The sequence below is a fragment of the Oncorhynchus mykiss genome, chromosome 8 (assembly GCF_013265735.2).
Source record: "Oncorhynchus mykiss isolate Arlee chromosome 8, USDA_OmykA_1.1, whole genome shotgun sequence".
Lineage (NCBI taxonomy): Eukaryota > Metazoa > Chordata > Actinopteri > Salmoniformes > Salmonidae > Oncorhynchus > Oncorhynchus mykiss.
The window spans coordinates 53,140,888-53,153,714 of NC_048572.1; the positions used below are offsets into that span (position 1 = coordinate 53,140,888).

The following is a 12,827-nucleotide window of genomic DNA, read 5'->3' on the forward strand; positions in this document are numbered from 1 at the left end:
AGGTGTCTTGTGGCAAACTTTAAACGACACTTTTTATGGATATCTTTAAGAAATGGCTTTCTTCTTGCCACTCTTCCATAAAGGCCAGATTTGTGCAATATACGACTGATTGTTGTCCTATGGACAGAGTCTCCCACCTCAGCTGTAGATCTCTGCAGTTCATCCAGAGTGATCATGGGCCTCTTGGCTGCATCTCTGATCAGTCTTCTCCTTGTATGAGCTGAAAGTTTAGAGGGACGGCCAGGTCTTGGTAGATTTGCAGTGGTCTGATACTCCTTCCATTTCAATATTATCGCTTGCACAGTGCTCCTTGGGATGTTTAAAGCTTGGGAAATCTTTTTGTATCCAAATCCGGCTTTAAACTTCTTCACAACAGTATCTCGGACCTGCCTGGTGTGTTCCTTGTTCTTCATGATGCTCTCTGCGCTTTTAACGGACCTCTGAGACTATCACAGTGCAGGTGCATTTATACGGAGACTTGATTACACACAGGTGGATTGTATTTATCATCATTAGTCATTTAGGTCAACATTGGATCATTCAGAGATCCTCACTGAACTTCTGGAGAGAGTTTGCTGCACTGAAAGTAAAGGGGCTGAATAATTTTGCACGCCCAATTTTTCAGTTTTTGATTTGTTAAAAAAGTTTGAAATATCCAATAAATGTCATTCCACTTCATGATTGTGTCCCACTTGTTGTTGATTCTTCACAAAAAATACAGTTTTATATCTTTATGTTTGAAGCCTGTAATGTGGCAAAAGGTCGCAAAGTTCAAGGGGGCCGAATACTTTCGCAAGGCACTGTAGTTTGGAACGAGTTGGACCGCAGAGTGAAGGAAAAGCAGCCAACAAGTGCTCAGCATATTTGGGAACTCCTTCAAGACTGCTGGAAAAGCATTCCAGATGAAGCTAGTTGAGAGAATGCCAAGAGTGTGCAAAGGGGTGGCTATTTGAAGAATCTTAAATATAAAATATATATTTTGATTTGTTTGGTTACTACATGATTCCATATTGTGTTATTTCATAGTTTTGATGTCTTCACTATTATTATAGAATGTAGAAAATAGTACAAATTAAGAAAAACCCTTGAATGAGTAGGTGTTCTAAAACCTTTTGAATGATGATGTAGGTGTTGGTATTTGAAAGCTAGAGTCAGAGCTTTTAGCTAAGTTATATAATGAGCAAAATGATGTGGCTACACCATTGAAGGGACTCTGTAGTCGGTAGAATTGGTGAAATGATCACCATTAACCTGAACACATATTTACAGCACCTCACATCTCTGTGTAAATCATGCATTGACGTCAATGATTATTTGCATAACATTTCAAGTTAGGCATCTCAGAATAGGAGTTCAAGCCTGAAGGGCTATAGCTAAGTAACATGCAGAAGCAAAAATTATGTAAACCAGAAATCACATAGCTGAAATTCAATACACGTATAGATCCCTTAGGCATCGAAAAGACATGTAACTAGGTGACAATGGAAAGCTAGCTAAACCTTTTAGTTCCTCATCTTCTCTACTCTACCTCTTCCTCAGGATATCTACCAGTGGTGTGGCAGTGAGTGTAACCGTTTTGAGCGTCTGAAGGCCTCCCAGGTGGCCATTGACATCAGGGACAACGAGAGGAACGGCAGGGCCAAACTCCACATGGTGGAGGATGGGGCTGAGCCACAGGCACTTACTGAGGTGAAGGATAGGGACACACACACACACACACACACACACACAGACACACAGACAGACAGACAGACAGACAGACAGACAGACAGACAGACACGCATGCATGCATGCATGTACCAACACACACACACACAAGAAAATCAATCATACTTATACACGTACAGTATCCAAGTAACATTCAAACAACATTCAAATATTCATCATTGGACGTGGTAATTACTGTATAACATATCATAAAATGGCGCTATACATTTTTTAGGCGTTTCCTGGTTATTGAAATCGCTTTCACCGTGGAAATGCAGATGGGTACAAATGCCTTTTTTTGTACCCTGTGCCACTTCTATGCCTTAGCCTTTTGCTAAACTGCGCCCCCCCCCCCCCCCCCCCCAAACAAGTATATGGCAATTGTCTCTAAGACTAACGAGAGAGAAAATTATAAATAAAAAGGGGGAGAGAGATAGAGAACGTGAATAAGAGAGAGAAAAGAGAGACTGGCCATGCATGGGGCCAGGAACAAGGATTCTCTGTGTTTCTGTATGAAGCTAATCTTCCATGTTGGATCCTCATAGGCTCTGGGGCCCAAACCCAGTATCCCCCCTGGCACACCCGATGATGAGAAGGTGGACACCTCCAACAGGAAGAAGGGTGCCCTCTACATGGTAACTGATGTTACTGCACTTTGCTGTTTAGCATCAGCATCATGATTTGCCATTGTTCTTATCTTATTGTTCTCTTCTCTTGATTATGGTGTTATCCATTTCAGTTCTCACGTATTGTTGATCTCTCAAGCTTATTGACGTACATTGTAGATCTCTGATGTTGTATCTATTTGTTGATTCCATATTGATCCCTTATTTATACATGGGAATCCGTAGAGAAGAACACATTGCTTTTCAAGGGAGTACTGTCAACATATGTACAGGATGAGTATGTGTCTGTTGATATCTAATCCCTGTGTTTTGTAGATCTCCGATGCCTCTGGCTCTATGAAGTCGTCGTCGGTGGCCTCCTCCAGCCCCTTCAAACAGGCCATGCTGACCGCTGAGGAGTGCTACATCCTGGACAACGGAGTGGACAAGAACGTCTTCGTATGGAAAGGTAGGCTACTCTTCTCCTCTCCACTCTGCTTTCGAAACATTTGCCAGGATATTGATCATTATGTGACGCACTTCGACGAGGCAAGTCGATTATCGGAAAATATGTCACTTCTGGGGAAACGGCTCCGTCTGGTTAAAAAATAGTTTCGGGGCATAAATGGCTACCTCAACGTGTAATGTTTTACAGCATTCTTTTCAGAGTTCTCTCTTTACGTATTTGTTTTCGCGATCGTCTGTTATTTTTTTTAAGAGTCGCGTTGAGTTGGGTTGATGATTCAGCATCCCTATCTGTTTCCCCATCACAGGACCCAAGGCCAACACATCAGAACGTAAAGCAGCCATGTCTGCAGCGCAGAAGTTCATCAAAGAGAAGGGCTACTCCGATAAGACACAGGTACACTGATGGAATAACGGGAAGTTTCATTTTGAAAAAAACATTTGGACCATTCCTAGGTCTTGCTCAGGCAATGGAAATGGTCCAAATGTTGTTAGCCATGTCCACTTTCAACAAACAAAAAAGTGACTTCAACTTTTGAATATAAAGAAAGATTGATAGTTTCACATAACCATAATTCCAAGTCTCATTTATCACTCAGCTATTGGAACGAACGTGAGATGAATTTGTGGTTTATGGCAAACAAAAAAAATGTGCGTTTCTTCTTCGGCCCTGCAGATCCAGGTACTTCCAGCAGGAGGCGAGACCACTCTTTTCAAGCAGTTCTTCAGTGACTGGAAGGACAAGGACCAGACCACAGGTCCCAGTAAGGCCTACAGCATAGGCCGCATTGCCAAGGTGGAGCAAGTGCCCTTCGACGCCTCCACCCTCCACTCCAACAAAAACATGGCCGCCCAGCATGGCATGGTGGATGATGGTAAAGGCAAAGTCCAGGTAAAACACATAATACTGGACTACAATGGAAATAACTAAGTCAAGGGTCTCAAACTAATTTTTCCCAGGGTCTGTCTGTTTATATTTACATAGACAACCACGGGCCGTATTATATCGGCTTGTGGGCCGGATCTGGCCCACCACCCGAACGTTTCAGACCCCTGAACTAAGTCTTTGGACTTTACTGTGTTTCTATCTTAAATTTAGGAAAGTCCAGGCAAATACAAGGTTTTGAAGCAGCAGTCAGGGTGCTGGGCACTTTCAGAACAAATCAGGGCAGCAACATAATGTTGAAAATGATATTGTGATTGAGCACCCCTAACTATTGCTTTGGTTTCAGATCTGGCGTGTTGAGGATGGTGATAAAGTGGCTGTGGATCCCTCCTCCTATGGCCAGTTCTATGGAGGAGACTGTTACCTCATCCTCTACAGCTACAGACTGGGAGGCAGGGAGCAGCACATCATCTACACCTGGTCAGTACATATGACATCATCCACAACTATGCTGTAAACATGACATCATTTATTTACACCTAGTGAGTGCAAATGACTAATCATCTACTGTGCACCTGGACAGTTCAAATGACATCGACGCCAGGTTTGTGTACAACAAATCAATTACACAAAGGGGGCATTTTACCTAACCCGAACCTGTTCTTGAATATTCTGAAACACTTCCACGTGTCCTGTATCTGAAATGTATCTGAAATGAGCATGGCAAACTGACTCAATACTTTTATCCCATATTTGATACCTGTTGGAAGGCCCCAATACGGTGTGGTTAACATGTTTGTTGGTTTGTGTGTGTGTGTGTATCAGGCAGGGGCTGAAGTGCACCCAGGATGAGCTGGCTGCCTCTGCCTTCATGACAGTGAAGCTGGATGACTCTATGGGAGGAGCCCCTGTTCAGGTGGGTCTCTTTACTCGCCAGCTCATCTTCCTGTCCCCAACGCAATCCGTGTCAATAGCACAGCACAGTCAATAGCTATGACGGTGTGGCATTTTTATTCGTAAGGGCACTGGACAAAGCACTTTCAGTCAATAGTTCAAAGGTTGTCAAGCCATTGCACTTATTGTGGTTCATAACGCCGAATAAAATAAAAATGATAAAAAATGATTAACCAGGTAGGCCAGTTGAGAACAAGTTCTCATTTATAACTGCGACCTGGCCAAGATAAAGCAAAACAGTGTGACAAAAAACAACAACACCGAGTTACACATGGGATAACAAAAGTACAGTCAATAACAATTGAAAAATCTATATACAGTGTGTGCAAATGGAGTAAGGAGGTAAGGCAATAAATAGGCCAGAGTAGCGAAGTAATTACAATTGAGGAAATTAACACTGGAGTGATAGATGTGCAGGTGATGATGTGGAAGTAGAAATACTGGTGTGCAAAAGTGCAAAAAAAGTAAATAAAAACAATATGGGGATGAGGTAGGTAGTTGGATGGGCCATTTACAGATGGGCTGTGTACAGCTGCAGCGATCGGTGAGCTGCTCAGATAGCTGATGCTTAAAGTTAGTGAGGGAGATATAAGTCTCCAGCTTCAGCGATTTTTGCAATTCGCTCCAGTCATTGACAGCAGAGAACTGTAAGGAAAGGTGGCCAAAGGAGGTGTTGGCTTTGGGGATGAACAGTGAGATATACCTGCTGGAGCGCGTGCTACGGGTGGGTGTTGTTATGGTGACCAGTAAGCTGAGATAAGGCAGAGCTTTACCTAGCAAAGACTTATAGATGGCCTGGAGCCAGTGGATCTGGCGTCGAATGGGTAGCGAGGGCCAGCTGACGAGAGCATACAGTTCGCAGTGGTGGATGGTATATGGGGCTTTGGTTACAAAACGGATGGCACTGTGATAGACTGTATCCAGTTTGCCTGTGCATGTATGATCTTTTGCCAAAGGCAGCTGCTGCGTTGGTATCCAGTCTCTAGCAAACAAGGTCATATTATTGAGTCTCTTATGCACTTTGTCCTGTCTTTATAGACGGAATAATTGTGTGGAAAGGTTTTGATACTGACCAGCAGAGGGCAATCACTCTTGGTTTTGCTTCCAGTTGGATGTTTCAAGCAGTTTTGTGTTTAACATTTTAATGGGTACCACCATATTGGCACATAATGTTACATCGTGACAGTTCGGTATATTAAGGAAAGCAACCTTTGCCTCAATTTTCACTAAATCAACAGAATGACCCATCACTTTAGAATGTTTTTTCTTAATCTACATCACTATGTGTCCATGTTTGTCTATTTCCCCCTACAGGTGCGTGTGACCCAGGGCCAGGAACCCCCCCACCTGATGAGCCTGTTCCAGGGCAAGCCAATGATGGTCCACATTGGAGGAACGTCCCGTAAAGGAGGACAGACGGGCACTGGCAGCACACGACTCTTCCACATTCGGCAGTCCTCCACCCGCGCTACACGAGCTGTAGAGGTGAGTTCTCAGTGTGTCTATGTGTGAGGGAGAGGAACAGATAAGTCCGGTCAGGTTCAACAGGGGTATATTATTTACCGGTACAAGAAAATATATGTGAAAATATGAAATGCAAATATGATAACTGAATATATGAATATATCTGAATTAATATGACTTTGAATGTTATACCTGTACCCGTAACTAGGGCTGTTGGGTTAATCATTTTACCGCCACACTGGCAGTCATGTGTCATGACCGCAGTAAAATTCCACGGGACCGCTGAGTAACGGTAATCTCCTTTTATGCACTCTGGACATGCTTGGTAGTACCCATCTCGCTAATGACCATCAGGTCGCCAATAGTCTGGTACTCGGGGCTCTATTGTCCCTCCATCAGGTCCTAATGGCCTGGTACTCAGGGCTCGGTTGTTCCTCCATCAGGTCCTTATAGTCTGGTACTCAGGGCTCTGTTGTCCCTCCATCAGGTCCTAATGGTCTGGTACTCAGGGCTATATTGTACCTTCATCAGGTCCTAATGGCCTAGTACTCAGGGCTCTGTTGTTCCTCCATCAGGTCCTAATGGTCTGGTACTCAGGGCTATATTGTACCTTCATCAGGTCCTAATGGCCTGGTACTCGGGGCTCTGTTGTCCCTCCATCAGGTTCCAAACACTTATCAACGCAGTATCATTCTTTTAAAACTCACCTCACTGTGATGATCAATTTGAAGAAAGAAACACATGGTCATTGTGGATGTTGTTTTAAATCCTCACACAACCAAATGGACAAATGGCTTCTTAAGGTGATGATTAATTCAAAACATCCAAACGCATATTAGAGCTTATGCATACGCATATGCCTATGTATATATGAGCCCATGCCCAAAATAATACCGAAATTAAAATATTGATTGTGCCATTACACAATACATAGCCTATAACATATTGCGCATGTCAGAAAAACATATAAAAAAACGATTTAAGATGTCCTACGTACATAATTGATCTAGAATATACTTCAAAATCAAACTAATTCTAGTAATCGCCTTTGATTGTGGACTGTATTGTTATGCATATTGGATGGACTGGTTACCTTATTCTACGCTCCAAACGTCCTATTTAAGAGTCTGGGAGAGAACGTACTGAATAGGCCTAGGCGATGCTGTTGGATCATTGATTGTGCAGTGCGGCTTATAGAGTTAGCCTACAAGTATAGTGAATTTGTATTTGATTTGGAATAGCCTAGTAATAGGGATTTAAAAAATATATTTTAAATGAATTAATAGGCTGTCACATTACCTTTAGCTACAGAATATCTCATCATCATGCGTTTCCATCTCATGCCCTCTCTCCTTCATTCCATTCTCGAGTGCGCAGAGAGAGGGGCTGGCAACAGTTTAATGAAATATGTTTAGTTGCTATTGATGTTTCAGAACATATTTCACTTGGTTTCCCAAATTAAGCACCTGGTACCTGCAGGAGCAGGGTTGGAGAGCCCATGGCATGGAGTTCGGTCGGAATATAACCGGTAGCCCAGCGTGGTTGATGCATGAGGTGAAATAACCGGAGTAGCCTACCTGGCATGATTGAAAAACGAACAGGCGGGAAAGTGGCCTCCATTCGCTATTCGAGTGCATATGGATGACATCGTTTTTCCCCTGTTCTTGCCCATTTGATAATGGTCCATTCTGAAACTAAACTAATTTGACATATTATTAAAGATAAGATTACATTGAGAATAGTCTGATGGGTGAAAATATGATCACTTGATGAGAGAACAACATGTGCAGCCTGAGGCAAGGAGCAGAGCGCATGCTTTTTTTGCGACTTTCTCAAATCATCAGTAGCCTATAGTCGCATCATGCAGCCCATATATGTTTTGATTTCTACGACGTTCCAAGGTTTGTATCATTCACAACTAAAGATGCCAAATAACTCAAAATCTAGCTCATAGGACCTGTTTCAAATGAGCACTTTTATGCTCAATTTAGCCACTTCATCTGCACACTCGTTCTGGAATGGGAAAAATATCCTCTCTATTTTATTCAGCTAAGTTCAATTATATTCTTCTTACTGTAAAATCATATAATATAAAATAATGACATGGGACTTATAAGCGTAACTTATCTGCTAAATAAACAAGCCTACAGCCTATGGCATGGCGCATAGCCAGACAAAGAGGAGGCCAACTCATATTCTGTTCTTCGGAAATACATTGTCTTCATATCATAATGTTTCTTTAGACCTGCCTGAAATAAAGAATGGATTTATTGTTATGGCGTATATTAAATTGCTTTATTAGACTTTTGTCAATGTAGATGTTCCAAAGGCTCGCATCAGTGGCTTGTATGCGTGGAGGCCTGGTGATACTGAATGTGTTTATATGAATTAACGGTCAATTACCGTGAGAACAATAACCGTCTGAAAAAATTGTATGACCGCCACAGCAATATGCTGTAACCCCCTTCTGAATAAATTACAAACAAAATAAAAAGTTGAGATAATGACCATCGGTGTGGGTGGAGGATTGACAGGCCCTTAGAAGAACATCTAATACTATAATATAGTAGAAGTATAGAAACAGTGTAGGATAAGAAGTAGGATTCAAATTTTACCAGACCACTTCTGAACACCTCTTGTCTTTTTCTCCCTGTCAGGTAGAGCCCTCCGCTTCCTTCCTGAATGCCAATGACGTGTTTGTGCTCAAATCTCCCGATGCCATGTTTGTGTGGAGGGGGGTGGGCGCCAGCGAGGAGGAAATGGCCGCCGCCAAGCATGTGGTGGGCATCCTGGGTGGCAGTGCCAGTGATGTGTCTGAGGGCAAGGAGCCAGGTAAGGATTCCATGTAGTTTTCCATCTTTATTGTATTAGTGGGGTGCATCTTGATAGTCCAATGTGTCTTCCTCTTCTTGTCTTATCTCCTTCATCTACACTAGGCTGAAATCACAGGATAGGTAAAGGCTATTTGGTGGTGGCTTCCTCTCATGTATTTGCTTGACTATCTAACTTTTTTTCAGATCAGTGTTGATGAAGGAAAGGTTACAAGGAGAGGAAACAACTTTAGACAATTGAAATGTGCCCCTAAAACAACACAGGACAGAGTTAACATCACACATGCTAATATCACAACAAAACATGATAGTTCCGAAGAACCAATGAAATTAATCTATGCTGGTCTTACCTGTCCTAGCTGGGTTCTGGTCTGCCCTTGGAGGAAAGAAGGAGTACCAGACCTCCAAGGGTCTGCAGAACATGGTCAAACCTCCACGCCTGTTTGGCTGCTCCAACAAGACCGGATGCCTCAGTGTAAGTGATGGGAGTGTTGTTGAGTGTGTCTATAGTAGTGGCTCGCTTGGATAGATAGATGACTACTCAATTCAACCCCCAATGAGAAATTCAGTGTCACTCAGAAGGAGAGAACATTGCATAGGTAACACAATGTGGAATACTACAATGCAAAAGTCCAATGTGCCCATGTTTCACAGTGCTGTATTTGAATCCTCCAATCACCAGGTGGAAGAGGTTCCTGGAGACTTCCAACAGTCTGACCTGGCCACTGATGATGTCATGTTGCTGGACACCTGGGACCAGGTGAGTGAAGCTCCCCCATCATAATCATAATTCACAAGCTTGTTCATCTTCTGCTCTCAAAAAACAATGCAGAGTGCATCTGAAAGTCTACAAGCTAACAGCATGTGTGGCCTCCCAACAGATCTTCCTCTGGATCGGTAACGATGCGAATGCGGAAGAGAGGTCTGGAGCACCCAAAATAGGTACGAGAACACGCAGAGAAACAAACTTTTACAGTGGCCCCTACTTAGGATCCAGACGGGGGTCACAACTGATTAAGAAGAACATGAGTTATCTTATGACGCTCATTGTATCTACCTATATAATCAAAGGATGACCTTTATATTTCTAAAAGGTTGTTTTCTCCCTCCGACGCTCACCATTGCATACAGTTGAACTTGAAATTGGTTTCAGCCTATGGTTAAAGCTTCACTTTCTGTGGCCTTCATAAAAATATTTTCTGGATCAAAGCATATGAGTTCCTTTTGTGACATAACATAACAGTACTGTATTTCTGGTTTCTCTCTTTAACTAGAGACTTGGACTGTCAATATACAGGAATAATGTTAATGCTCCCTCCCTCTCTATCCCCCTTTCCCTCCCTCCCTCCCTCCCTCCCTCCCTCCCTCTCTATCCCCCTTTCCCTCCCTCCCTCCCTCCCTCCCTCCCTCCCTCCCTCCCTCCCTCCCTCCCTCTCTATCCCCCTTTCCCTCTCCACTCCCTCTCTCTCCCACCCCTCCCCCCTCCTCTCTCCCCCTCCCTCTCTCCCCATCCCTCTCTCTCTCTCCCCATCCCTCTCTCTATCTCCCTCTCTAGCTAAGGACTATGTGGACTCAGACCCCTCTGGACGCAGAGGGCTGCCCATCTCCACCATCAAACAGGGGGCAGAACCCCCAACCTTCACTGGCTGGTTCCAGGCTTGGGACCCCAAAATGTGGGAAACAGACCCTCTGGAGAGAATCCGTGCAGCGTTCTAAATGCATAACTCCACCCACCCCCTTACCTATCTGCCACTTGCCCATACCCATTCCCTTGCCACTCCCATGCACTGCTGTTTGGGAGTTTCTGCCTCTATTCTGTACCAGTGCATTGCACCGCTCTGTTACTTTAGCTTGAAAAAAATGACATAATGTTGTCGTTTTTAAAGATGTATGAAATGTCTGCCTAGCATGTTTTTACATTTCCTGTTAGAGCATATATTTGGGAGCCTTCTCACTCCAGTAGGCCTAGTGTTTTGAATCCAAAAGGTATTTTTTGCACTTTGTCTTGATATGTGATGCATGCTGCATTTAACAAGATAAACTTCATGGTCAAAAGTATGTGGACCTGCTCATCGAACATCTCATTCCAAAATCATGGACATTAATATGGAGTTGGTCCATGTTTGTCTATGGAGATTGTGTGCTCGTTTTGATACATCCGATTTGATACATCCGTCAGCAATAGGTGTGGCTGAAATCCACTCATTTGAACGGTGTCCACATACTTTTGTATATGTAGTGTATCTAACTGAAGAAATACATGATATCTTTTTTACATAATTTTTTTATTATTCTGAAATGCTATTACAGATGGCTTTTAAATAAATTCCTAGTATTTTAAAGGATTGTGTTCTGTGGACTGTGGTAGAAATAAGAACATGTTGGTAGCCTACATTTTCTATGTTGACAGGAGGCCACACGGACAGGAATGACAGCAGACCAGTTTCACACTTTTAATATCAGTACAACCTCTTTCTTCCATGTAACATTTCACTGTCTTCTGAAGTTGGTCAAATGGTAGGGGAAAAAACGTATCTAACTTATGAGAACAGACAACCATAGTAGCCGTCTAGGATACTTTAAAAAAGGAAGACGCCAAGAGAATGTTACCCTTTTACGCTTCATTTGGCCAAGGAGAATTGACAGAATTCCTTCTTCCCGCTTGTAGAGCTACAGTGGCAGAGCGCTTGGCATGATTGACAGGGTGACCTTGATCGAACTGCTCATCAGCCAGTCTCGCGGGAGCCTGGGCGGACAGCTCTTTCCCGCCACTCTTCGGGAAAGTGAAAATGGTTTGCTGTTTGCCATGGCTCGAAGAAATGACATGAAAGCTTCTTATACATTCGCTTTCACAGCTGTACAGGCCTACGGGGACTTCATGAGAAACTGAGAAAGGTTCATAGAGAAACAAAGAGCTGAAAGCTTTCTGTTTTTCTGCAAGAGAGGAATAAGCCTATAGGGTAGGCCTATATATATATGAGTGAGTGACCCACATGGCAGGCCTGTGTAGGTAAGGCATTCTGGTAAAATAAATATGCTGAGTGCCTTTTAATAGGTTGAAAGCTTGAAAGTATTTGATATTGTAGCTTTTAATCTTCAGTAGGATACATCAAGTTCATTAATTGGGACTTTCCCATTCCAGAACGAGTGTGCAGATGAAGTGGCTAAATTGAGCATAAAAGTGCTAATTTTAAGTAGTCTGGCTCCCGCAGCGGTCTACGGCACTGCATCTCAATGCAAGAGGTGTCGCTACATACCCCGGTTCGATCCTGGGCTGTATCACTATTGGCCCAGCATCGTCCGGGTTAGGGGAGGGTTTGGCCGGGGTAGGCTATCATTGTAAAATCAGAATTGGTTCTTAACTGGCTTGCCTAGTTAAATAAAAATACTGTCTCCTACCACAGATGTAGGCTTCTGTAGCTAGGCCTTGGACTCCTTATTAAAGTTTAGACCTCCCAAAATCCACATGCTAAAGTGAGGTGGGAAAAGCATAGATTATCCTTGCACCCATGTCACTGTGAACATGGCGGTCACTATATATAATAATTTGACCTGTTTCTTAGACTAGGCTTCCTTCTCTTGTCACCAAGGAAAGTGACATTTGTCCTGTAACCGCTTGCGCGCTTGACAAATACGCCCACTCCTTGCAGCTCGCCTCCCTCCAACACTATCTAAAAAAAAAATGATAAGTGGCTTATAGGTAGGTGGTTTTAGCCTCTCAATAATAGGCTATCTTGGGCACCGAAGACAGAGATGTGATCACACAACAAAACAGTAAGCTAAAGTGTGCATAAGCTTTAATATTTGCATAAGGAGTTAATAACTTTCCATTCAATAATTTGTATGAAATCTTTACACATTAATTTCTCTAAATAAAGAAACGTGATATGATACTTTTTTTTGTATAGGCTGATC

General features: G+C 43.0%; 1 protein-coding gene across 2 annotated transcripts in view; it reads left to right on the forward strand.

The window, feature by feature from the left end:
* The window catches only part of scinlb (scinderin like b), a 29,834-nt gene extending 18,580 nt beyond the window's left edge, over nt 1-11,254 (forward strand). For both annotated transcript variants that reach the window (XM_036985653.1, XM_021612921.2), the window contains exons 5-17: nt 1,540-1,689; nt 2,253-2,342; nt 2,649-2,781; nt 3,086-3,174; nt 3,454-3,669; nt 4,010-4,143; nt 4,489-4,579; nt 5,932-6,102; nt 8,739-8,913; nt 9,272-9,387; nt 9,595-9,672; nt 9,794-9,854; nt 10,468-11,254. In XM_036985653.1, coding sequence (XP_036841548.1) covers nt 1,540-1,689; nt 2,253-2,342; nt 2,649-2,781; nt 3,086-3,174; nt 3,454-3,669; nt 4,010-4,143; nt 4,489-4,579; nt 5,932-6,102; nt 8,739-8,913; nt 9,272-9,387; nt 9,595-9,672; nt 9,794-9,854; nt 10,468-10,628 — 1,665 coding nt within the window. In that variant the 3' untranslated portion in view covers nt 10,629-11,254. The remainder of the gene's footprint in view (nt 1-1,539; nt 1,690-2,252; nt 2,343-2,648; nt 2,782-3,085; nt 3,175-3,453; nt 3,670-4,009; nt 4,144-4,488; nt 4,580-5,931; nt 6,103-8,738; nt 8,914-9,271; nt 9,388-9,594; nt 9,673-9,793; nt 9,855-10,467) is intronic.
* Nucleotides 11,255-12,827: the final 1,573 nt, after the last annotated feature.